Consider the following 27440-nt stretch of genomic DNA (forward strand, 5'->3'; position numbering starts at 1 on the left):
GTGACTTCAATGCCTGGGCCGTGGAATGGGGAAGCCGTATCACGAACCAGCGAGGTAAAATCCTGCTAGAGGCACTGGCCGTGCTAGATGTCGATCTGGCTAATGTTGGTACCTTCAGCCGAAACGGATCGGAGTCGATTATCGACGTTACTTTTTGTTGTCCTGGCCTAACGAGTAGTTCGAACTGGAGGGTAGACAATGCCTACACTCACAGCGACCACCTGGCGGTTCGCTACAGTATCGACTACAACAACAGCAGGCAGCGCGTAGAGGAAGCGGCTAGGTCACGGCCAAGCCCTCGTAGGTGGAAGACATCGTACTTCAATGACGAAATACTTAGGGAGGCGCTCCGTCGTGAGCGTAACCTACTCGGCCTAAGCGGGGACGAACTGGTAGCGGTGCTTTCGCGTGCGTGCGATGCAACCATGCCTAGGAAAATCCACCCTAGAAATGGGAGACCACCGACGTACTGGTGGACTCAAGCAATTGCGAACCTGCGCCGTGCCTGCCTACGGGCCAGGAGGCGGATGCAGCGAGCACGTACCGAGCAGGAGCGTGAAGAACGACGGGCGGTGTTCACCGCTGCCAAAGTCGCGCTGAAGTCCGAGATAAGGGCAAGCAAAAAGGCCTGCTTCGAGGGACTCTGTCAGAGTGCCAACGCGAACCCGTGGGGTGATGCCTACAGGATCGTTATGGCGAAGACAAGAGGTGCAATTGCTCCTACGGAGCAATCTCCACAGATGCTGGAGGGGATCATCGAGGGGCTCTTCCCGCGCCACAACCCTAGCCCTTGGCCTCCTTTTGTAGGACAGCCGATGATTGGGGCTGGCGATGAGGATAGAGTAACCGATGAGGAACTTGTAGGGATTGCAAAATCCCTAAGCATGGGGAAGGCACCAGGTCTGGACGGAGTTCCAAACCTGGCCCTCAAAGTCGCAATCTTGGAGGCTCCCGGTATGCTCAGATCTGCTTTGCAGATATGCCTGGACGAGGGAGTATTTCCAGATGCGTGGAAGAAGCAGAGCCTGGTACTATTGCCAAAGGCGGGGAAACCACCCGGTGACCCGTCGGCGTATAGACCAATATGCTTGATTGACACGGTGGGGAAAGTGCTCGAGAAGATCATCCTCAACAGACTGTCGAGGTACACCGAAGGTGTAAATGGTCTCTCAGGCAACCAGTTCGGCTTCCGGAAAGGGAGGTCCACCGTAGACGCTATTCTGACGGTTAAGAAAACCGCTGAGATAGCACTCCTGTGTAAGAAGAGGGGTATTCGCTACTGCGCAGTAGTGACTCTGGATGTAAGGAACGCATTTAATAGTGCCAGTTGGGCGGCTATTGCCGATGCGCTCCTGCGTCTGGGGATACCCGAGTACCTGTACAAGATTCTCGGAAGTTACTTCCAGAATCGGGTATTAGTCTATGACACAGAGGTGGGTCGGCAGTGCTTTCACATAACCTCAGGAGTCCCGCAAGGTTCCATCCTGGGCCCGGTGTTATGGAATGTCATGTACGACGAGGTGTTGAGATTAAAATTCCCGGCGGGTGTGGTCATCGTTGGCTTTGCCGACGATATTACGCTGGAGGTCTACGGTGAATCGATCGAAGAAATGGAATTGACTGCAGCCCACTCGATCGCAATTGTGGAGGAGTGGATGAGCTCCAGGAAACTGGAATTGGCTCACAACAAAACTGAGGCTGTTGTTGTCAACAACCGAAAGTCGGTGCAGCAAGCGGTGATCAGTGTAGGCGACTGCACAATCACTTCGAAGCGCTCCGTCAAACACTTGGGGGTAATGATCGACGACAAGCTTACCTTCGGTAGCCATGTCGATTATGCCTGCAAGAGAGCCTCCACAGCTATTGTGGCACTGTCCCGGATGATGTCCAATGGCTCTGCGGTGTACGCCAGCAAGCGTAAGCTTCTGGCCAGTGTCGCCTCGTCCATACTGAGGTATGGTGGCCCGGCTTGGGGCACGGCTTTGAGTAGCGATAGCTACCGTAGCAAGCTAGAGAGTACTTATAGGCTAATGTGCCTGAGGGTTGCGAGCGCGTACCGTACCGTGTCACACGATGCACTCTGCGTCATCACCGGTATGGTGCCTATTGGTATCCTTATCATGGAAGACATAGAGTGCTTCGAAAGGCGCGGCACAAGAGGCATACGCAGGACTGCCAGACTGGCCTCTATGGTCAAATGGCAGCGTGCGTGGGACAGTTCCACCAAGGGAGTGTGGACTCACAGGTTGATTCCGAGGTTAGATATCTGGGTTAATAGGCACCATGGGGAACTAGCATTCCACCTAACACAGGTCCTTTCGGGCCATGGATGCTTTAGACAGTATCTACACCGTTTCGGTCATGCGGGTTCTCCCGAATGTCCAGTTTGTGCAGGTTTAGAGGAAACGGCGGAACACGTTTTGTTCGTGTGCCCGCGTTTCCGCACAATGCGTGACCGCATGTTTGCCACATGCGGTCGGGGCACGACTCCGGACAATTTGGTCCAGAGGATGTGTGAAGACGAGTTTGGCTGGAATGCCTTTTCATCGGCTATCACCCACATCGTCTCGGAACTCCAAAGGAGGTGGCGAGTGGACTCGAGGAGTGACTAGTGCAGACGCTAAACAACAGATGGTCCAAGGGTTCGCGGTCAGCTACGTAGGTCATACCGGTGCCCTACGGTCGAAATCGACCCTTACAGCGATTAAGTGGCCGCGGGGAGAACTTCCTGGTAGCGCTGCTGTCGTGGCGCCGGCATACTGGGTGGATACGAGCCTCTGGTTGTTCGGGGCAGGTGGAGGCCCCTTCGTCAGCAATCCCAGCTGGTGCTAGCTGATAGGGCTTGAGCCTTCAGTAGGTCAAATTGCGAAGCCCGCAGTATCAGTTCTTGATACCTGCGGTGCAGCTGGGCGCGGGCTTAGTGGTCGACCCTGCCCGCCTCAGCGGATAACGGGAGGTGAGGACCACCCGGGAAGCTGGCAATGCGCCAGCATGCTAGCTTGGTGGACCCCCATAAGCGTGTCATCGATGTTCGTTGCTGCATGGCTACGCAGCTAACCTGGAGGATGCGATGTGCAATAGCCCCTCTCCGAAGCAATGCCTTCTTAGTGGTCCCGGAGAGACGAAGGGTTTGGCGGCAATGGAAATGGTTTAGTGGGTCGGGGGTGTAGTCCTGTTTACTGCTTGTACGTAGTAAATGGTCCCCAACCCCACACTCCCGAACCTCGGTCCGGAGTCTGTTGAGCAGATTATCCCCCCATTGCTTAGAAGGAAAAAAAAAACACTAAGCTCGTGCAATTTGATAAGGGCAATAATTCCAATGAATCACCTGAAACAGATAGTTTTTGACCGTATTTTAGTATAAATATATTTCACTGAAGTTCTAAAAATATTACGCATCAATAAGACCAAGTAAAACGTTTCTTCAACAGCTGATTTCTGTGTCTCATAAAATGTATAACATTTTTTAGCGTGACGAAATAATGACCACACACTTCTAGGCATAATCGGATCATTTTGATGCAAATTTGAGCTTGACAGCAGCCTGGCTGCTTGTTGATATCCAGTTCACACCCCTCAGGTTAGGGCCTCTGAAAACAAGACGAATTGCCAAAGGGTCAGAAATCAAAAAATAGTGTTTTTAATTTTGCTCAACTTCAAGGTGAAGATGAATCGAAGCCAAGCCTCAAATTTTTAAGAGCACAAATTTCTCCTTGCAGATCCTTGCATCCATTTAAGCTGAAAACTTAATGGATTAGTCACTCGCTGGTGGATGCTCAATTCATCAGATTTGTGCTCTTGAAAATTTGAGGTTTGGCATCGATGTATCTTCACCTTAATTTGTACTATCTCATAAAAGACCAATGATAAAATCTATCTTTGTGCACGAGTGCATGAATAGAAAGCTTAAAGCTTAATTTTTCTAAGCTCTATATACAGTTAATTTATATAATGTCACTTGGACATTTCTGTTAAAAATGCCAAAAACTGTATTTGTTTTTTCGTGAAAAAATGTAATAAACAACAAAAATGTTCTTTTACAAAATGTTTACTTTTTTGTTTCCTACCATTGTTTCTTTGGGTGCAATTTTGTATCTCTTGTAGTTTTGTATTTAAGTCACAGTCAAATATTGATCAGCGAACAGCACACCCCCTCGCTAGTTGTATGGCTGTGCTAATTTATCGAGAGAAATGCGTGACTTGCTTACAGAGGAATTGTTCATTATTCTGTGAGTTGCTCTAAGGGAAATTGATGTTCAGGATTGATGTGGATTTGAAGGAGAGGCTTAACTCAACACAGTCGTACTTTAGTGCTGAGAGAAGATGCTATTCAACGTAAGGGAATTTATCAAAATGGTGCCAAAGTTGCTCGCAGTCACTATCAACGCATGAAATTTGCTGATTTGTACAGGCCGACTGCGATACAATTCGAATTAATCTATATCACATCAACATCATGCTGTCTACTCCATCACAAGTGCATTGATGGCGATAGAATGTGGATATCACTGATGAGTTAAGTTTAGCCTTAAATTAAGCAATTGAAATGGCAATTTATCAGTATGATATTTTTGACAGTGTTGAAGATAGATTGAAACTATTCGTTGGTCACTGAAAAACAGTAATAGCATGAATAATTACCACGTGATCACTCATTCCGCAGTGATTATGATCTAGAGTGCGATGTCGCATCACTGCTGTTAGGTGTCAAATCGAAGTGATATTGATAGCTCGCAAGTAATAGTGATAGTTTTTGACCATCAGCCATCAGCTGATATGATTGATTTTAAGCAACTCTGAATGGTGCATGTGATTTGAGCATGCAGGTAAGAGAATATCACACTGAGTAGCTCGGAAAAAACATTAGTCTACAGTAAAGCTAAAACATATGACAAAACATTCTTTTATCGGAAAAATTATGGAGAAGGACAGAATTGAGATATTTGCAATTTTGTCAATTATTAAAATTTTCTTCCGTGCCTTTTTCCTGCCAATGATTACCATGAGCAACAATTCCACAGAAAATCCTCCACGAATTTCTTGAAATTCCTCCAGGGTTGTTTTTTCTTGAAAAACACTAAAAGGATCTCGCAGGATTTTTTTTCCGGAAAATCTTAAAAGTTTTATTTGGAATTCTATCCGAAGTTACTTCAGGAAGACTTTAAGAAGTTCCTGCAGTAGATCTTTGAGGAGATTTTCCAAGAAATGCTTAAGAAACATTTCAAGGAATTGTTCCAGTGCTTCAACCATGACCATAGAAGATCTTTCATCAATTGGTTCAAGAATTCCCACTAGAAGATCCTACAGGGATTATCTCAGGGATTATTAAGGGATTTCACCAGGAATATCTTAAAGGGTTTTTTTTTCATGAATTATTTCATGAGGTCTTCGAGGGATACTAATCGGAATTCCTTCATTAATCCTCATATAGTTACTTGTTTTAATTATGAATCGTGGTTTACGGCCAACCAGCCGAGTGGAAGTTTAACAACTACCGAAAAGCTAAACATTACATATAATTTGCAATTGGATTAGATGGACAAATTGATGTGAAGATTTGCGAAAAAGTTACACGTCTTCTCAGTGAGAATCGAACTCACGACTCCCCGATCTCTAGTTGGGGCGCGTTAACCACTACGCCATGAGAGGACTCATGAACGCAGAAGTTAACCTGAATTCGATTTCAGCTCAATAATCACGTGGTCCTCTTTCGCAAAGTGCACCTCTTTCGGAAGAATTAGATGCCCATCCAAACACAACGCTTTCTATATATATCCAATGCCTAGCCCGAGAGCGCATTGTTTTTTAGATATAGGAATAGCACACTACACTAGCCAGCAACTGCGCTGGCTGAGGTTTCTATTGTGTGGGCTTCCAATGGGTCGCGACGTTCTCAAACGACCGGTTACGGAACATGAGTCCGTTGCTCGATAAATACTTGTTTTAATTATGAATCGTGGTTTACGGCCAACCAGCCGAGTGGAAGTTTAACAACTACCGTAGTTGTTTTTTGGACTCATATAGTTGTTTTTTGGATCCCCCAAAAGTTCTTGCAGAAAAATGCCACTCAAGCAATTTTCAGAGAATCCACTGGAACTCCTAAACGAATTTTTCCAGAGTTGCTCATGGCATTCCACAAGCAGCGTACAGAGATTCCTCTAGAAATTTCTCAACAAGTTCTTCTTTTTTTTCTTTGGATATCTCTTGTTTCTGGGATTTCTAGTCAACCTCAAGAAATTCCTCAAAGGAGTTACCAATGATATACCTCAAATTGTTTCTTTACGAAGATGGTAGTTTCAACTAAGAAACAATCCTAAGGATCTTCCAAAAACTAATTTAAGGGTTTCAAGAGCATAGCATAGCATAGCATAGACTGACTGTACATGCCAATGGTTGCTACTCCGTGGTTGATCGGAACTGGTAAGAAAATTGCACTTCGATCCAAGTGAATAAGAAATGGGAGTTTCCGTTTACTCTTGAAGGGCAATTTCAGGAGATCTAAATTATCTATTAATAACGGCACCGGCCAAGTCTTTTCAGTCAGTTGGAGTGGGGAAGGAATGTTAGGGTGTAAAGACCGAGAATATCTCTGCATCTTCACAATCACCAAGGGAAGAGTGTTTATTAGTGAAAAAGAAAAACGATCTGGGAGTCATCTTTGGTCGATGATGCGATCCATGGATAAGAAGGAAAAACATTACTCTTACTTAAAACTATTTTTGCATTTTTCTCGCGTTAAAAGATATTTTCAGAAAGAAGATTCAGAAGAAACGTCGATTTTCAAAATGTCGAACCATTCAAAGGATGTTTTTAGTAATGACAAGTACATAAAGCTACTTACTTACTTATTTGGCTTTACATCAATTATCTTGATAAAGCCTCGCCAACAATATTTCGCCAATTCCCTCGGTTCATGGCCGCTTCTCTCCATCCTCGATTGTGACCCACGCTCTCCAGGTCCTGGTGTACCTGGTCAATCCACCTAGCTCGCTGCGCCCCACGCCTTCTTGTTCCGCCCGGATTCGTAGCGAACACCATCCTTACAGGGTTGTTGTCCGGCATTCTTGCAACATGCCCTGCCCAGCGTATCCTTCCAGCTTTAGCTACCTTCACGAAACTGGGTTCGCCGTAGAGTTGAGCGAGCTCGTAATTCATCCTTCGCCGCCACACGCCGTTCTCTTGCACGCCGCCGAAGATCGTCCTTAGCACTCGGCGTTCGAAAACCCCAAGAGCTTGCAAGTCCTCCTCGAGCATAGTCCACGCCTCATGCCCATAGAGGACTACCGGTCTTATGAGCGTTTTGTACATCGTGCATTTGGTGCGGGGGTGAATCTTTCTTGACCGCAGTTTCTTCTGGAGCCCATAGTAGGCACTTCCGCTGATGATGCGCCTTCGTATTTCCCGACTAACATTGTTGTCAGCCGTCAACAAGGATCCGAGGTAGACGAACTCGTCCACCACCTCGAAGGTATCCCCGTCTATCGTAACACTGCTTCCTAGGCGGGCCCTGTAGCGCTCAGTTCCGCCAACCAGCATGTACTTTGTTTTTGACGCATTCACCATAAACCCGACTCTTGTTGCTTCGCGTTTGAGGCGGATGAACAAATCTGCCACCGTTTCAAATTTTCTCCCAATAATATCCATGTCGTCCACGAAGCAAACAAATTGTCCGGATCTCGTGAAAATCGTGCCTCGACTGTTAAGTCCGGCTCTCCGCATGACACCTTCAAGCGCAATATTGAACAAAAGGCACGAATGTCCGTCGCCCTGTCGTAGTCCCCGCCGAGACTCAAACGAACTGGAGTGTTCGTCCGAGATCTTCACGCAGTTTTGCACACCGTCCATCGTTGCTCTGATCAATCTTGTGAGCTTCCCGGGAAAGCTGTTCTCGTCCATGATTTTCCATAGCTCTACGCGGTCGATACTATCGTATGCCGCCTTGAAATCGATGAACAAATGGTGCGTAGGGACCTGGTACTCACGGCATTTCTGGAGGATTTGCCGCACGGAAAAGATCTGGTCCGTTGTCGAGCGGCCGTCGATAACTTGATAACTTCCCACGAACTCGTTTGCTATAGGTGATAGACGACGGAAGAGAATCTGGAATAGCACTTTATATGCGACGTTTAGGATGGTGATTGCACGATAATTTTCACACTCCAGTTTGTCGCCCTTTTTGTAGATAGGGCATATAACGCCTTGCTTCCACTCCTCCGGTAGCTGTTCCGTTTCCCAGATTCTGACTATCAGCCGATGCAGACAAGCGGCCAACCTGTCCGGGCCCATCTTGATGTGTTCGGCTCCGATACCATCCTTGCCAGCGGCTTTGTTGTTCTTGAGCTGTTGAATGGCATCCTTAACTTCCCCCATCGTGGGAGCTGGTTGATTTCCGCTGTCCGCTGTGCTGACGTAGCCATCGCCTTCGCTGTCCTTACCTTCTGTGCCTGAGTTCTCTGCGCCATTCAGGTGTTCATCGTAGTGCTGCTTCCACCTTTCGATCACCTCGCGTCCGTCCGTCAAGATGCTCCCATCCTTATCCCGGCACATCTCAGCTCGCGGCACGAAGCCTTTGCGGGATGTGTTGAGCTTCTGATAGAACTTCCGCGTTTCTTGAGAACGGTACAGCAACTCCATTTCTTGGCATTCCACCTCTTCCAGGCGGCGCTTTTTGTTCCGGAATAGGCGGGTTTGCTGTTTCCGCTTCAGTCTGTATCGTTCCACGTTTTGCCGCGTACCATGCTGCAGCATTGCAGCCCACGCTGCATTCTTCTCCTCTAAAACCTCCTGGCACTCCTCGTCGAACCAATCGTTTCTTGAGCTCCGTTCCACATATCCGACAACGTTTTCGGCAGCGTCGTTAATGGCTGCTTTGACTGTCCTCCAGCAGTCCTCAAGAGGGGCCCTATCGAGCTCGCCCTCATCCGGCAACGCTGCCTCAAGATGCTGCGCGTACGCATTGGCGACATCCGGTTGTTTCAGCCGCTCGAGATTGTACCGGGGCGGGCGTCGGTACCGTACATTGTTGATGACGGATAGTTTTGGGCGCAGTTTCACCATCACCAGGTAGTGGTCGGAGTCAATGTTGGCGCCACGATAGGTTCGGACGTCGGTTATGTCGGAGAAGTGCCGTCCATCGATCAAAACGTGGTCGATTTGCGATTCTGTCCGCTGAGGTGATCTCCAGGTGTACCGATACGGGAGGCTGTGCGGGAAGTAGGTGCTGCGAATGGCCATGCTTTTGGAGGCGGCAAAATCTATCAGTCGTAGGCCGTTCTCGATCGTCAGCCGGTGGGCGCTGAACCTTCCAATCGTCGGTCTGAACTCCTCCTCCTGGCCAACCTGAGCGTTCAAATCTCCTATAATGATCTTGACGTCGTGGCTTGGGCAGCGGTCGTACTCGCGTTCGAGCTGCCGTAAAATGCGTCCTTGTCATCATCAGTGCTTCCGGAGTGTGGGCTATGTACGTTGATTATGCTGAAGTTAAAGAATCGGCCTTTGATTCTTAACTTGCACATTCGTTCATTGATCGGCCACCACCCGATCACGCGCCTTTGCATATCACCCATCACTATGAAAGCTGTTCCCAGCTCGCGTGTGTTGCCGCAGCTCTGGTAGATGGTATGATTACCTCTAAACGTTCGCACCAATGCTCCTGTCCAGCACACCTCCTGCAGCGCTACGATGTCGAAACCGCGGGTCTTCAGTACATCGGAGAGTATGCGAGTACTTCCAATGAAGTTGAGAGATTTGCAGTTCCACGTACCGAGTTTCCAATCGCTAGTCCATTTTCGTCGCTGTGGTCTTTGCCGATTGTTCCGGTCCGTATTCTCTCGTTGACGTTCCTGTGCTGATGTGTTTTCTACGGTTGGCTTGCAGGGCCTGACACCAACCCCCTAGATTTTCGGAGGACCATAAAGCTATGTTCAATAAAATTATATGTAATAGGAATAAGGGTTTATGCCGATACTTAAAGTGACGAATCATCCATAGTTTGTTTGAAAAATCCAACAACGTAACGTTGCCTCGATATTATTGTGTAATTATAAGCATGAAACAAGCTCACCAGTTAGATATCCATCCTCCACTGAACACGAATATCTTTTCGCACTCGTACTACGTGAACTGGATACGGTTGACTTTGATTCCGCACTGCCGACGACACGAGAAGGAGAAAACGAGCACGTTTGCTTGTGCTTCCCCGACGCACTGGTTAGCAAATCACGCGCAAGCGGGATGACACGAGAGAAGAAAAAAAAATCAACGCGCACTCGGTTCTTCCTGAGACTTTTTCAATTATTTTTAAATAATATCTTTAAGATTTCTTACCGAGTGTTTTGGCTGCATATTCATGTGTTTTGGCTGAATGTTCATGAGGACATCCAAAACACTCGGCACCAATGACCACAAAGATTCATTCATGAACCCCACCCCACGAATATCGTTTCGAAATCAAACCAAGCATTTTTTTTTTGGTAGAACTCTTCTAGTTGATCTAGATGCCTCTCTACTGAATCTTCCAGAAGTTCTTCCACTCATTTCTCAAGGGAAACTTCTCCAGAAATCTCCAGCTAATAAAGTTTTTCTTGATATTTCTGAAAAAAAAAACCCTCAGGCAGACATCTAGAAGTTCCTTCAAAAATTCATTGGGGAATCATTTTTAAGAATAATTTACTCTCCTTTTTTTTCCGGTAATTTATTCAAAGATTATAATAAAAGTTTCATGAGGGATTGATTATCCGGGTATTTCGTAAAGAAGTTTTTCTTTAAAAGATCATCAAATCTCTCAGCATATTTACCTTCCCCTTCCAGGATTAATCTCTTTGAATGTGTTTTTTTAGAATTTTTGCGGCCATAACTTGAATTGTTAAGTAAAATCTATTTTTTTTTTTTTTTCATACACAAGCTTCTCATGTGGAACCTGCAGACAATTAAAGTTTTGAAAAGTTTTTATGAGCTTCCGGATAAATTCTAAGATTCTGCAGGGAATCCTGAAGTAGCAAATTGAAGAATAGCACGAGTTTATTTTTTTAGGGTTTTCTGGAGATTTTACTGGAAAAGCTTCTTGCGACATCAATACCACAGTTCCTTAGAAATTCTTGGAGGAATGACTGAAACATCTGCTGGAAGAAATTTCTTTCAGGGTTCTTCAAGGATTCATTGAGTCTTTTGCAAGGATCAATTGGAGTCTTTTGCCAAGGCAAAAGCACCAAGGACATTTATTCCCAGAACCATCATTGATAGCTGAGTTAGAATGTTGACAGAAAAAATCAAAATTCATTCGGCTCCGTAATATCATATGCTGCTTGAGCCTTCAATTTAAATTATTAAAATATTGGATTTGATTTAATTTTTTTAAGTTTGGACCATAAGCTTAAACTCTGTGAAATAAAATTTTAGATTTATTCATGTTTGATAAAATTGTGGTGGTTCTAGATATGCGTGCAGGACTGCTGATCTAAGCCTTACTTTCGACAACTGATATGTTAATAAAAATGAGCTTAAACCCAGATACAGCCTTTGGCAATTATGTCCATTAATGATTTAACGGTCTCATCATCTTATTTTTCATCTTCATCTTCTTGGCATTACGTACCCACTGGGACTTCTCAGCTTAGTGTTCTTATGAGCACTTATTAACTGAGAGCTTTCTTTACCAACATTGCCATTTTAGCATTCGTATATCGTGTGGCAGGTATGATGATACTTCTCTGCCCAGTGAAGTCAAGGAAATTTCCATTACGAAAAGATCCTGGACCGACCGGGAATCAATCCCAGACACCTTCAGCATGGCTTTGCTTTGTAGCCGCGGACTCTAACCACTCGGATAAGGAAGGCCTTAATGATTTAATTTTATTGATATTTAACTCCATAAATGTTTAAAAAGACTGCGTAATACATAACTTTACAATTTGGCATTTAAAACTTTTTGCAGTATCTCTGCTTTGCTGCACGATACGGCTGCCAAATATTAACATCATCGTTAACATCGAAACTTCAACAGCAGTTATTCTGTCAAAAATGTGTTCACTGGGTTTCGATTGGAAAATAGAATACAATGAGCACATTTTCATGTAAACTTACATGATTTTTTACAAATTGATGAACGATCCTGTCTTCTTAAGGATTCCCAATCATTTTCAATTTGATATTGAACCTGGTTCGTTGAATATTGAAGAGAGACGTTTCGCCTGGGTGGGGCGTATTACCTAGAGTTACCCCACGCTTTAAAATTATTTGCCCCATTCACTTGTGAGAACAAGCTCAAACTTCAAACTATAAACGAAGGGGACGCATGGTACTTGATAGGTGTATGCCATCAAAATAGGCTTACTATTCACTGTTGGCCATCTTTCCATACCTGTAGCAATGTGTAAATAATGTTATGATTTCCATGTCCCCCCAAACATTCGAGTACGACAGGTACAATCACTACTATTTGGTTTCGGGATATGAATGCTTTCAAGATCCATTTAACTAGTTCCACTCTATTTCCATACCTTCGCCCAAAGTGGTTCACGAGCCGTTTCCCTCCGCTGCTATAAATCTTTATAAACGAACATCTCTTCAAGACATTTAAGCTCTTATTTGAAGTTCCACCAGTCAATTATTCATAATTCATGGCTTTTCTGAATTGGCAAACTGCACCGTAAAAGTTCGAAAAACCACTGGAATCAATTCCCTTGCACTTCCCCTTTCCATAGCTCGCCCCCTTGCACGTTGAAAGCCAGCTGCTGCTCCGGACTCGTGACACCAACGAACGATAGAAGCTGCAGGTTATGGTCTGTTTGCTCAATGGAATCCCCGAACCACATTCACTGCCCCCACCCTTTTCAAATGGTTCTGCGGCAGGACCATGGGCGTGTGCAGGGTTTTCATTAGAGGGGCTTTCAATAGTACATTCACAACTTTCACGCATAAATTACCACAACACAATCTCTGCACCTTTATGGCATGAAACGTTAAACAATGAAATAAATCCATCCTCCTTTATCTGTCGTGGCAAGTAAAGCTCAATTTGTTGGGTGAGTAACGAGTCCATGTTAGAAAATATCTGAAGAAATCAATTAGTACAGTTTTTTTTTGACATAAATGTTCATACAATTCCTCTAAAAAATCCTAGAGTAGGTTCCACTATCATTTCTTCCAAGAAAAATATTCAAATTTCTCCAAACATCTGTACAATACACCTTGAAAGCTCCACAATAGATTCTAAGAAGCTTCCTTGCAAGATCTATTGCAGATTTTCAATAAAACCTTAGAGATCTGAGAAGGTCTTTGTCAGAACGTTGATTTTCAGTTGGACTCTAAGAATCATCTGAAAATTTATCATGACGCAATGTTATATATGAATGCTAATCTTTCAAAAATCTTTTTTCAAACGAACTATTGACATTTGTAGCATATCAGCTCATTTGGGCTACGCCCATGGACAGGACTTACAGCTAGTAGAGAAAGGCAGAGCAAAAAAAAACAATACTTACACAGCACCGTTACATCGATATCGGCGTGCACTGCTTCCCGAACACCGTTGTCCGCCGTGCACTGGTAAATTCCGGCGTGGTGCCGATCGACACGTTCCAGCAGCAGTGTTGGACTTTCCGACAGATGCGATGCACCGGCGAATGAGTCCTGTGAATGGACAGAGAAAAAAAAGTGGAAGAAAGGCAAAAGCCGGAATGAGTTCGATGATGGTTGATGGTAGCTAGTAACATAAAGGATCGACGACGACGATGACGATGTTTGCTCATTCGGGTTATTGTCGGTGGATGAGTGCTATTATGCAAGTGGCCCAACTACTAAGGCTGACTAGAGAGCTTGGGCAAATAAAGCCATGGATGGTTAGAGCACGGAGCGAGGGTCGGTAAAGAAGGCTTCATGGGGCTCTCGATTGGCGATTGAATGTGAACCAAATGCGATTAAATGTTTGCGCCTCGAGAGCTGTAGTGGCACTCTTCATTCGTAGGTTCTTTTCGAGTCGAGTGCATATCAATACTGCAGGCAGAGGTGTATCTAATTCTGCATGATATGTGGAAGCAGATAACAGATTGAACACAGAGTAAACTTGGATATGATGCTTCGATTGAGTAATGAACATTTTTATTCCAGAGAACTTTTGCGAGGATTCCTGGGAAACTGATTCGGCAGAAGTGAGCACTTTTATTAAAAATTCAAAAATATGAATGCCCCGACAATGATGAAATATCTTACATCCTTGTGAAGCTCAGAATCGTTGTTGGCAAGCGGGAGCACCACGAAGAACCTTGCATTCCATTCCAACATTACTATAGGAGTGAGGCGTCGAAGTTGTGCCATGCCTACTAGATCGTTTGATGTCCGATCCGATGCTACATTCTCGGAGTTCTTTCAACAGGCTTTTGATTGTCAACCATCATAACAGGGTTGGAAGACAAGATCTATGACAATGTTCATTCAGTACCACACATCCTCCCACTTCTCAGGAAAAAAAAAAGTTTGAAGTGATGAGTTTTCACATCGTTTCCGTCATCACGAAAGCTTTCAGAAATTCAGGATATATATTTCACATCGCTAAAAACTTCACCGATGTATACTGTCTCATATCTCAACTGTTCACTTGTACATGCGACTTTGAAACATTTTTCCGCTTTAGGATACCCACACAATCAGAACGGCGTTGAAATTATTGACCGGTTGTCGTTCTATACATTAGAAACGGCAAGCTAATTATATGAAATGACATACCTAAGACGAATTTTGGACAAAATATTGCTATTGATCAGAGTGTCGTATTTCTCATGTATACCTAAATGAGCTAGTGTGCCATGCGTACAAAATATATCTTAGTGAGCGAGTCTCATGAGACATCTCGTGAGGCTCGTCACATGCGCTTACTAGGAGTACTGTTATGCAGTTATGTTTGCCTAGTACATTAACCCCACGGAAGCATACGTCTTCGGCCTATGCCTATGCTTCTTCGGTGGCCAGCACAAGTTTTTCAGTTCAAAGGCTAGAATCTCAACTGCGTTAAACTGCGTCAGTCTGTTAAAACTGCTTACAGGCAGTTCAATCCATAATTTGATCTTTTTTTATTGCTTTTGAAAACTTCGCCTGTGAGTCTCAAATGCACTGTCACATTGAGATTTTCTCATGAGACGACGCATGAGCTAGTGCAGATGTGATCGTTTGAGCTAGTACATTGCTACATGAGATCTAAAAAAATGTGTCTCACCATAGCACGTGCTCAAGCGCGCGGTTATTTTTGTGCGCTCATGGCAAGCTGATCTCAAGCACTTGATGTGAAGCGCGTATACATGATGTCTGCTATTGATAAACTGACACATATGCGTTCAACAGAGTAGCATAAGTGTTTGACTTTCATCTTGTTGTACATTCAATCCACCGTACTATCACGGAAATACTCACTCAAAGACTTGTTTGACTGTTGTTACTTGTTTTGATATAACATATCTTGATCTACTAAGTTACTAGCCATCATTGGGCTTACATATCTTATTCTATAGATACATTTTCGACCGCTAGTCGCGCATGCATGTGAATATCACTTTTATTAGGAACCAATTTGTGAGCAAATATACGATCACCAGTCGAGTTAACAACATCAATAGCAGTTACTAAGAACAAGTATGTGACCACCAGTCGCGGTAGCAAGTGTACACCACCATTGCATAGAACAAATATACGACCATTAGTCGAGCTCACAACATCAATAATACTTGCTAGGAACAAGTATACGACCACCAGTCGAGTTAACAACATCAATAGCAGTTACTAAGAACAAGTATGCGACCACCAGTCGCGGTAGTAAGTATACACCACCATTGCTTAGAACAAATATGCGACCACCAATCGTGCTAGCAATATCAAATTGATTGATAGGAACAAGTCGCGTTAAGGACATATTCATTGCAATCATCTGTCGCGTTAAAGATAACCAAATACCAAAACAAATGCAACCACCAATCGCGGCAATAATTTTTTTTTTATTGCAACCACCAGTCACGTTAAGGGGTCATGCACAAATTACGTCACGCTCCAAGGGGGGGGGAGGGGGTCGAGCCAAGTGTGACAAGTCTTACAAAATTTTCAGAGAACTCATACAAAAAGTGTGACAAAGGGGGGGGGGGTGGAGTGGGTCGAAAAAGTTGAAATTTAGCGTGACATAATTTGTGTACCATCCCTAAGGACATTTTTTTTTTCAAACATGTTATTATTTTTTTAACATGACATTTATTTATAAATAATAATGAATTAAGTAGATTTGAATAGTTTGGATCTCATCGGTTATCGGCACAAAATTCACAAATTGCACCGATTCAATATGCTTCACACTCAACTTGTTCGGTAAGCATTACGGGATACACAATGTACTGAAGCAAATAGGAAAGAAAACAATCATGTACATTATTGGTCAAATTTGACCAAAACATCGATAATACTGAATCGATAAAATTCGATTCGTCGAATCGATTCGTTTATTTAATAGAATCCTTTGTAAAGTTTTTTTTTTAAATCGATTCGATTTCTTCATTCGTAAACAAATTTACAAGAACAACGACTCAAAATAAGATCAAAAACCTTGCATTAGGATTTCATGTTGTTTCAACATCAAAAAATCGATTAATTGGAACGAAAAATCTACTTTTGGAACACCAATCCAAAATCGTCCATGCACACACTAACATTCATTTTTCACTCTTTTTTATTTTATTGAAATTATTTTGTTTTTATTTGAAAGCAGGAGATATAAGGTATAGAAATGTGAGTATCATCACAGAAGAAACGATGAAATGATCACATACAACCAAAGCGAAGTTTTATTATTATTTATACAGTCGACTCTCCACATCTCTATGTTCTACATCTCGATATCTCTCCCTATGTCGATGATTTCATAGGTCCCTTCAGTCTGCATACATTTTCTGTCTCCATATCTCGATATTCTCCTTATCTCGATATCTCCATATCTCGATGTGTTTCTGTTGATTCTTTGTTCCCAATTTTCTCTCCGTATGTCGATATGACCAATATCGAAGGTTACTAGACCAAAGTTTTGGGAATCAAAACAAGTTAGAAGCGCAAAATGACATCTGTTTGTGTATTACTTTCTTGGCAACGGTGTGTTTTTCAATCTAGTATTCATCAAAAATTTGTTCTTTGTTTCGATCTCTCCTTATCTCGATGGTCCCTTCGATATCGAGATGTGGAGAGGCCACTGTATAGAAATTTACACAGTTGATAAATGTTACGGGAGTTTTATACGAGAGTTTCGATTGAAATTACTAATTGATAAGTTATACAAATTGATTAATATTCATGAAAACCACTAATAACTTTAACACTTCACTTCTCTTTTGCAAAATCACATTATTATACAAATTATACTTAATTATACGATAATTTTGTTATACACGTTTTGTACGGATATGTTCAATTGACTTCTGCAAAAAAAATAGTTCAGTTCCTAACATTATTCTTTTTCCGTTCAACTTATGCAGAAAATAGGTCCCTGATAAAAGCAAAATGCGCAATTCATAACTTAGATGAATCAGCTCGAAATGATCATAATCTTTGAATCGGATAAGGATAAACAGATGAAACACTTTCTATTACATTCAAATATTTCCATCGAAGCAATCTGTTTGAATTCAAATGCAAAACAAAATATTGACTTCAAAGCCTGCATCGCGCAACTCAAATAGTTGAGGTGATGCTGGTGTTCAATAAGAGCAACAACAAGAACAGAGAGAAACATTGCTGCTTCAACGAGTAGTGAAGCGGCTAATACATATTAATGACATGTTTGCTCTTCAATCAGTTTTCTCTTATTCATAGAAAATACCACATTGCTGTTTACTTACAGATGCCTTTTTTATCAGATTCAACCTTTGCTCCACAATCACTCTGAATACACATTTTCACACGCGGTTTAAGAAGCACTCGACACAAACACATTTTTTAGTGAACACTCCCGCTTGCTATCGAATCTAGGCTCTCCAGGAAAAACGAAAATTTATTTAAAATTCTGGCAGGATCGCTAAATGTGAAGCTCAGAATCGTTGTTGGCAAGCGGGAGCACCACGAAGAACCTTGCATTCCATTCCGACATTACTATAGGAGTGAGGCGTCGAAGTTGTGCCATGCCTACTAGATCGTTTGATGTCCGATCCGATGCTACATTCTCGTAGTTCTTTCAACAGGCTTTTGATTGTCAACCATCATAACAGGGTTGGAAGACAACATCTATGACAATGTTCATTCAGTACCACACAATCCTCATCAAAAAAAAAACAAAGAGTAGCTTATCATTCTTGGTTGATATGTTTAACAAATGTTTTCAATCGGCATATTTTCCTGACAACAGCCATGCTGTATGCTGTACCAATATAGACCAGCTGTTGTAATACCATGAAGAAAGCTTTGCAGAGAAATAAAAAAAAATTAAAAATGATTTTTAATCTTCAGATTCTTAACCAGAGTATTGGAACTATAGAAAATATCGTTATAACTGAACGCTGTTTGATGAGACCTGCTCAGCAGCAAATAACGCTACCGAAGAGGACGTAGAATATAGCGAAAGTTCAGCATGGAAAGTTGCTGAGAAGGATCAATATCATTGCCCATCAATTTCGCTATAAAGATAGCTTGTTGCATCTTTCGTTTTTTTTTCTCAAAGGTGTCCATACCAATTAATTTGCAGCGTTCAGGATAATCTGGAAGGTTCACTGCATCGCACAAAGGTAAATGCTCCAAGGCAAAGTGGATAAAACTACGTTACACACGTTCAATTTTCAAAGCCCATAAGACGTCATTAGGCATCCAAACAACAGATGTGGTTTCCAAAATAGCCAACAATGACTTCAAGCAATACGGATCCGTAAAGTCCTTGGCGAAGTTCATTTGTCGGTTTTCCTTGCTGATGATCGAAGTATAATGGCCGTTGAATGTCAATTTTGGATCCAGTACCACTCCGAGATCAGTAGCTTCATTCAATATTTGCAGTTTCACTCCTTTGATGTGGTTTTCGAAAAGCAACGGGTGTTTAAATCAGTGAAATGTTATGACGGAATATTTCGGAATGCAAACAACTAATTTGTTTCGGTACTACTGTACTATTCGAAAAACTGATCGATCAAAGCTTGTTGATGGTGACAGTTTTCTTCCAAATAAATTATTAGGTCGTCGATATAAATAATTACGCAATTCATACCTAATTTTACGGTAACATATTGAGCATTTTGCACCTTATTAGACTACTGTGCAAATAATTTTTGCACAGTGAACATTTTCACACCTCACACAAACACTCGCATAACAGCATGACAGTTGCTTCGATACCAACGTTTTTCATCATTGTTTTATTTTTTTCTTTACGCGAGCGAGGTGATAATACCTAAATAAGACATTAGGTTTTGAGAAAACTAGTGCAATTTTTTAAATTTACATTAAAACTATCTCAACTTATCTCTGGTAAGTGTTTCGTTTGAAACTCGACATATTTTAGTGATCAATTTTTGACTCTCGAAACGCATCTTGTTCTAGACATCATTTTAAAATTTCAGAAGGCAATCCGATCATTGCCAGAAATTCCGCCGGAAAGCTCCAGTGAGTAGCGCAGAAACTACACTTGCAGATGTCCATGGTGATTCTGCAGCTCAGTTCTTCTTGAACGGTTAAGACTGCTTGAAGTACTTCCGATAGAATTCAGTACATACACTGCAGAAGCAAACCCTCCCGTTTTCCTGTCAACGCACGACCTTAGTTCCTATCGGGATTGGTTGTAGCCGGCCAGTACCGTGAGTAGATAAAGATAGGAGTGGCTGGGGTGACTGGAGGCTAAAGACCTCACATGAAAATAAATAAGTTTTGATAACATCCATCTTTACTGTTTTGATTAATTCTGAAACGTCATAGCTTTTAAAAAATACGCCTACTGGTGTTAGCGAGTGTGTAAGTTGTATTCAGCAAATGAACAATTGCATTAGAATCTAAAAATTCGTGCAATGGTCAATACAGTCGCCTCTCTACTTCTCGAGGACCATCAAGATAGGGAGAGATCGAGACAAAGAACAAGAATTTAATGAACACTAGATTGAAATTCACTCCGTTACTAGGAAAATGATGAACAAGCAAACTTCATTTCGAGTTTCCAAATTGTTCTGAAACGCATAAATCTGGTCTAGTAAGCTTTGATTATGCTCATATCGACATATAGATAGAAAATTGGGAACAAAAAATCAACAGGAACACTTCGAGATATGGAGATATCGAGATAAGGAGGATATCGAGATATGGAGAGAGAAATCGTATGCAGAATGAAAGGACCCAAGCAATTATCGACATAGGGAGAGATATCGATTTGTAGAACATTGAAATGTCGACTGTAACTTCGACACAACTGACAAGTTTGTGATTCCTATGTTTTTCCGAACATTTCTCCTATCGCTCTTTTTGAAGACAGGGAACATAAAGGACTTCCAAATTTCCGGGAATAAGTTGTTATCAATGGACTGTGTGAAATAGTAAAAAACTTCTCAGCGAGGACAGTAGCACAACGACAGAGCAATACAGAAGGGATGCCATCGGGTCCAGGGCACAGCGAACTTTTTAACTTATTGCAGCAGCGATGAGCCGGAGATTGAACTGCATTCTTACGACAAATGCTTTGAACAACGTTGTGTTTAAACTGAGGTACGCGTTGCTCGCTCTTCAATTCCCAACTTTTGCATTTACAAAACTGTTTGGATTTGGGCTTAACAACCTCGTTCCACCACTTACTTTTATCTACTGGAAAAAAACATGTCGCAACTTTCAACTACCATGAGCTTCATTAAACAGTTCTGAAATTTCCTCGTTTTTAAGCAGAGTAGCGTTGATTTTCCAATATCCCTTACCTTTGCTTACAATCGAGTGACCATCTACTGTGATTTTCATAATGATTCCACAGTGATCTGTGAAAGCTACAGGTTCTGTTTTGAACTCAAGAACACTGCTCATAAAACCCCGCGGTACATCGAAACGGTCATGCCGAGAAGCGTAATTTAATCTATTGAAGGTAAATTGATTCTTTTTCATATTCAAAGCAACATCTTTCAATCCTAAATTATCAACAATCTGACGAAGTCCCGCACAACAATTTTTCGTTTCACCATTACAATCAAAACCATTTAGAATGCAATTGAAGTCTTCTCCTACAATATTCGTTTCCACATTTGGCTTTGCCAGATGGACTGTCAGGTCATTTTAGAACATTTCATCCCGTTTTGACGTAGAAGTACGTCTTTCTTCTCTATACAGGAGTGAAATTGGAATTTCAAAACCGAGAGCGTTACGCTGGCATGAAATATTTTAAACGTTTATAACTTTTCGCTGGCTTAACGAAATTTCTTGATTAGCACCTCAATCGAAAGATAAGACATCAAAGCTTCATGTCGTTTACTTACTGAATCCCACATATCTGTCCAAATAGTTTAATAACTGTTTTAAAATAGAACGTTGATTTCAAGCAAATCTATAAATAGGGGTGGCTAGAGAAAATTTGACGTCATTTGCTTTTCACTCTCCGATTGGCTCGCATCTCAGCAGGCGACAGATCGGCTTGCTCTGACCGGGCGTGCTTCTCAGGCACAGACATCAATAGCGAAGGACGCCCCCGTTTGTCTTGCTTCGCTCAAATCAAACTGACGAGCGAGCGAGAGAAGATGCCGTCCGAAGCTAAAGCCATCACCGCTGCCGTCGCCTAGAAGAAGAAGAGGCAGTCCACAGGTGAATTTGCGGTCGAACTGTGAACACGGTCGGGTGAGTCATTCTCGCTTTGTGGTTCACCGCTTGTTTGCGTTCACCCAGCCATCGTCATCGCCGCCGCAAATTTCATCGGCCGAGGAGATGAAATCATCATTGGTGGTCAAGAAGCAATCCCGTTAGGGGCAAATACCAGAAGCCCCCTGAGTTTTGCTGGTCCGAGCAGTGTTATTTATCCGTAACAACATCGAAGCCTACAAAGCCATCGGTTCTTTTCAGAGCCATCAAATTTGTGGAAAAGAGTTAAAAGAGAAATATTTCAGACTTTATTTATAACTTCTAATATTCCTAAATCAATTTCACACGGCTTCATACAAAATTTCATTTGTCATGAATAATTTATGACTCAACCATTTGAGATTGTACTCGCGGACGCTGCTGCAGTGCCGTCGGGGTGAGTGCTCAACGATTGTAAAATAGAGTGGCTTTTCCAACAGCGCCTCTTATGTTCCATAGTTTATGGGAACACTTTGATTAGGAAAATTATCCCTGTAACAAAATTGCGACATATTTAAAATGCTTTTGAAAAGACATTCTCATTGAACAATTGTAATAATTTTGGCACCCGTGAATCAGAAATTTACCGTCATAATCAAGAAAACTATTGATTATCAATAGCTCGTATTGAATATTTAGGGAATGCCGATCATTCCAACAATTCATGTTCGACCAATTTCTCACGTATTAGTATTCTCCACAATTTTCAAGTAATTCCAAGCCTCACACATTATTGACACATACCCATTTCCCAGACTGGTCGATCAGAAAGCGAAGAGCACAAAAGGGAGGAGCATCATCTGCTATTCCAAGGTTATAAAGCATGCTGCCTTCGTTGGATTCAGTTTCATTCCATTTCCGCTTTCGAGCTGGTAAGAGCTCCTCCGAACTCTCGCTGCTAGAAGCCTGCTGAGCTGTTAATCCAGAATCCGGTTTGTGAAATCGCTCACTATTGAGCTACGTTTCCAGATTTCAACCAAATTCTAGCTGGTTTGTCGAATAAACTGAGAACTTATTCACATCTTCTTATTCTTCTTCTTCTTTTTCTTCTTGGCATTAACGTCCTCACTGGGACAGAGCCTGCTTCTCAGCTTAGTGTTCTTATGATACTTCCACAGTTATTAACTGAGAGCTTTCTTTGCCAAAATTTCCATTTTTACAATCGTATATCGTGTGGCAGGTATGATTATACTCTATGCCCAGGGGATTCAAGAAAATTTCCATTACGAAAAGATCCTGGACCGACCGGGAATCGAACCCAGACATCTTCAGCATGGCTTTGCTTTGTAGCCGCGGACTCTAACCAAACCACTCGGCTAAGGAAGGCCCCAACTTATTCACATGCATTTGCAACTTTTTCGATTTTCCATACAAAATGACCAACTTTGGTAAGTTAGATCTCAGTTATTTATGGAAATATTGTCGAATGAAACATTCACAGAACATCAGATGTAACTTGAGTTTAAACATATATTTTTGAATAATTTTTCCAATTACAAGTTTTTAAGTAATAACGGTTTGACTAAACTGTAATTTTCGACGAAAAATTCAAAACTTTTTATCTTAAATTCTGATAGCCTTACACAAAAACTGTCTTCAGCAAACTTATTCATCTCGTCAAAATCTACAACTTTGCTGTTTAGTTATGTCAATTATAAAAAATCGTCAAAAAATTCACTTTAGTCAAAGCGTTACTGCTTTTCAACGTGTGATTGGAAAAATCACTCAAAAATATATGTTAAAATTTAAGTTATGTCTGATATTCTGTGAAAATTTCATTCAAATCGGTTCATAAATAACAGAGATATGGTTTATCAAAGTTGGTTATTTTGCATGAAAAATCAAAACAGTTGCAGTTTTTTTTCTCAGCGAAGAATCATCAACGAAAATAGCGCGAAAGCAATAACCAATCGCGTGCGAGTAGCGAACGGAGTGACGAAACAACCAAGTGAGAACCCCACCACTCGCCATCGGTGAACGGAGCTCGAGCAAATAAAACCACTGGTTGTTCTGCTCCCAGCTCATTCACAAATCGAACGGCATAACGAACGGATCAAGCAGCGGAGCAGCAAAGAAGAGCGCGTGAAAGCCACAGCAGTGTGCGAGTAACGAACTGAACCAGAGAGCAACGAAGCGAAAGCAACAACTGAAAATCATTCAGTGGACGGATTAGTAGTCAGCGCCAACCGGCGACCTGTTGGAAAGTAACGCCAGCGAAATATACACCATCTGCCTCTCCTTACATATTCTTGTAGTTGATGAATTCAATGAAATGGTTTGGTTTGGCGATGGAGCAAAGAGTTATTTAGGATGATTTTACTTAACAAAGAGTTGTTGATAAATATTCCAATCAATAAGAGTTCTTTTGAAAAAGTTCACTTTTAGCAGACTTTTCCTCGGAAAATTTCTGCTTTACCAAAGAGTTGTTAATGAAATTCTTGCAGCAAAGGGTCGAGTTTCTCCCCACGAATATTTCCAGCCAGGACCAGTCATGGCCCCCGCTTCCAAAAATCTCGAGTACGGAAATTGGAAAATATTTTAAAATTGCGACAAATTTTAAATACTATTCAATAAATTGTTTCTTGATCAATTGTAATGAGCAACTATGGATCTGAATTGATTTTTCTACATGTTGTCTATTGCGTTAATCTGAGAAATAGGCTATATGAAATTGATGTCTTGGCAAGGGACGTATAAGATGAGCATTATGCTGTTATTGCATCCCGACGGCACTGCAGCAGCGTTCTCGGACCATCCTCAAATTGTCGTATTGTCGATTTTTCGTGATAAATCAGATATTGTATGATGCTACGAGATGAATTAAGAGATTATAGCAAGTATGTGGTAAGCACATTAAGATAGTATGTTTTACATAATTTGAATTGCAGACGATGCTCCTCCCTTTCGTATTCTTCGCCTTTTTCTGATTGACCAATCTAGGATAAGATACATGAAGTTGATGTCTTGGTTAGGGATTTACATACCTTGGAAAATTCACATGCGCGTTCGTATGAACAGTAAAAATATCAACATTATTTTAATAGCTTACAATTAATTAAAATCACGCATGTTTTGGTTTCGTGCATATTTTAAATATTTCTGATCAATGTTCAATGTGTTCTAATTTATACACTATGACATTTGCAATAGACTTACATGTAGAAAAATTTCAGATCAATAGTTGCTCTTTACAATGGGTCAGGAAACAGTTTATTGAACAGTATTTAAAATCTGTCGCAATTTTAATACATTTTCCAATTTCCATACTCGAGAATTTAGGAAGTGTTCCCCCATTATATAATAAATCAACGATGCTGTTAGAAATATTATACAATGCTGAGTAGTATGATGTTATTACGGTCCGACGGCGATGTAGCGGTAAATTTTCAAATTCATGTAATTATGTGGGGTAAATTATGTGAACCAAATTGTAGTATACCGCGATATTTAGATCATTATAGATAAATCAGTAAATATCATCCAATAAACCCTTTTATGAACGTATGTTGGCCCTGAAAAGGGCCGATTGAGCTTGGATGCTGTGACCACGAGTTTACCACGAGTCGAAATCTAAAAGCGCGGATCGGTCAACCTAGAAATCTTGAGCGATTTCACAAACCAGATGCTGGATTAGCAGCTTGAAGATTAACAGCTCAGCAGATTTCTAGCATCGAGGTACTTCTCGTTGAGCAAGTTCGGAGGAGCTCTTACCAGCTCGAAAGCGGAATTGGAATGAAACTGGATCCGACGAAGGAAGCATGTTTTATAACCTCAGAATAGCAGATGATGCTCCTCCCTTTTGTGCTCTTCGCTTTCTGATCGACCAATCTGGAAAATGGGTATGTGCCAATAATGTGTTGGGCTTGGAATTACTTGAAAATTGCGGAGAATGCTACTGCGTGAGAAATTGGTCGAACATGAATTGCTGATTGATATTAACTAAATATTCAATACGAGCTATTGATAATCAATCGTTTTCTTTATTATGACGGTAAATTTCTGATCCATGGGTGCCAAAATTATTACAATTGTTCAATGAGAATGTCTTTTCAAAAGCATTCTTAATATGTCGCAATTTTGTTACATGTGATAATTTTACTAATCAAAGTGTTCCCATAAAATATGGAACATCAAAGACGCTGTTGGAAATGGCACTCTATTTTACAATCGTTGTGGAATGTTGAGCACTCACCCCGACGGCACTGCAGCAGCGTCCGCGAGTACAATCTCAAATGGTTGAGTCATAAATTATTCATGACAAATGAAATTTTGTATGTAGCTGTGAAATTGATTTAGGAATATAAGAAGTCATATATAAAGTCGGAAATATTTCTCTTTTAACTCTTTTCCACTAATTTGATGGCCCTGAAAAGGGCCGATGGCTTTGTTAGCTTTGATGCTCTTACAGATAAATAACACTGCGGGATGTTATCAGTTGATTGCCATGGTCAAACGGGGAATCCTCAACTCAAATGTATAAATTTGAGCATATTTGCTTATACGACGAACCGAAAGTTTCGTGGCGTGGATGGCGCACACAGTAACAGGTAGTGGATCACCGGGCTTAAGTCGAAATCTAATGATGGCGGCGATGACGATGGCTGGGTGAACGCAAACAAGCGGTGAAGCACAAAGCGAGAATGACTTGCCCGATTGTGTTCACAGTTCGACCGCAAATTTTCCTGTGGACTGCTTCCTCTTCTTCTTATCGGCGGCAGCGGTGATGACTTTGGCTTCGGACGGCATCTTCTCTCGCTCGCTCGACAGTTTGATTTGAGCGAAGCAAGACAAACGGGGAGGTCCTTCGCTATCGATGTCTGTGCCTGAGAAGCACGCCCGGTCAGAGCAAGACGATCTGTTGCCTGCTGAGATGCGATCCAATGGCAATGGCAAGCAAATGACGTCAAATTTTCTCTAGCACCCCTATTTATAAATTTGCTTGAAATCAACGTTCTATTTTAAAACAGTTATTAAACTATTTGGACAGGTACCGTAAAACGGGGTATCTTTGATAATGCGGGTAACTTTGATAGTGCGTAACCCACCACATACTAAACGAAATATCATAATTTCTGTTAATCAGTTAAGCAAAACGTATGCAAAACTAAATAATATTAGTATGACACTTCATCTAAGAGTGGTTTTCATTTGAATCAAGAACATTTGAGGCTTCTTATACGAATATTAAAAATTGACACAATTTTAGCATTTTCGAAACGCTTACAAACAATCTGTTCTACGATCACTATCTGGTGTAGTTTTGAATAGTTGGCTACTTATTTTTGACAGCCTAGTTATCATAGAACTTGATTACAGTCTAAATCTCTTAGCGAAGAGCATTTTCACAAACTGGGAGCATTTTTGTAATCTAAGTCAAAAATTTCCATATAACGTTAAACGCCTTGAGATATGCAATGCCCTACAAATGTTCGTTATTCATTCAATTTTGTTCGACTCATACTCCATTATCAAAGTTACCCCAACACAGAAAACCAACTTTCCATTATATGAAAAATTATATCATCCATTCAAAATCAATCTCTTGGCAATCTTTCGACTGCAATCGATAGCTAGGATGCCAGTACTTGTTTTAAAAATATAAATTATAATTCTTTGAAATAGCTTACATTAATATTCAAGTTTTT

The 27440-nt window shown here is 41.7% G+C and overlaps 1 protein-coding gene across 1 annotated transcript in view; it reads right to left on the reverse strand.

The window, feature by feature from the left end:
* Positions 1-27440, reverse strand: part of LOC110679354 (roundabout homolog 1-like) — a 491376-nt gene that overhangs the window by 126671 nt on the left and 337265 nt on the right. The window contains exon 6 of the mRNA XM_021853766.1: positions 13482-13629. Coding sequence (XP_021709458.1) covers positions 13482-13629 — 148 coding nt within the window. The remainder of the gene's footprint in view (positions 1-13481; positions 13630-27440) is intronic.

Source organism: Aedes aegypti, chromosome 3 (assembly GCF_002204515.2).
Source record: "Aedes aegypti strain LVP_AGWG chromosome 3, AaegL5.0 Primary Assembly, whole genome shotgun sequence".
NCBI lineage: Eukaryota > Metazoa > Arthropoda > Insecta > Diptera > Culicidae > Aedes > Aedes aegypti.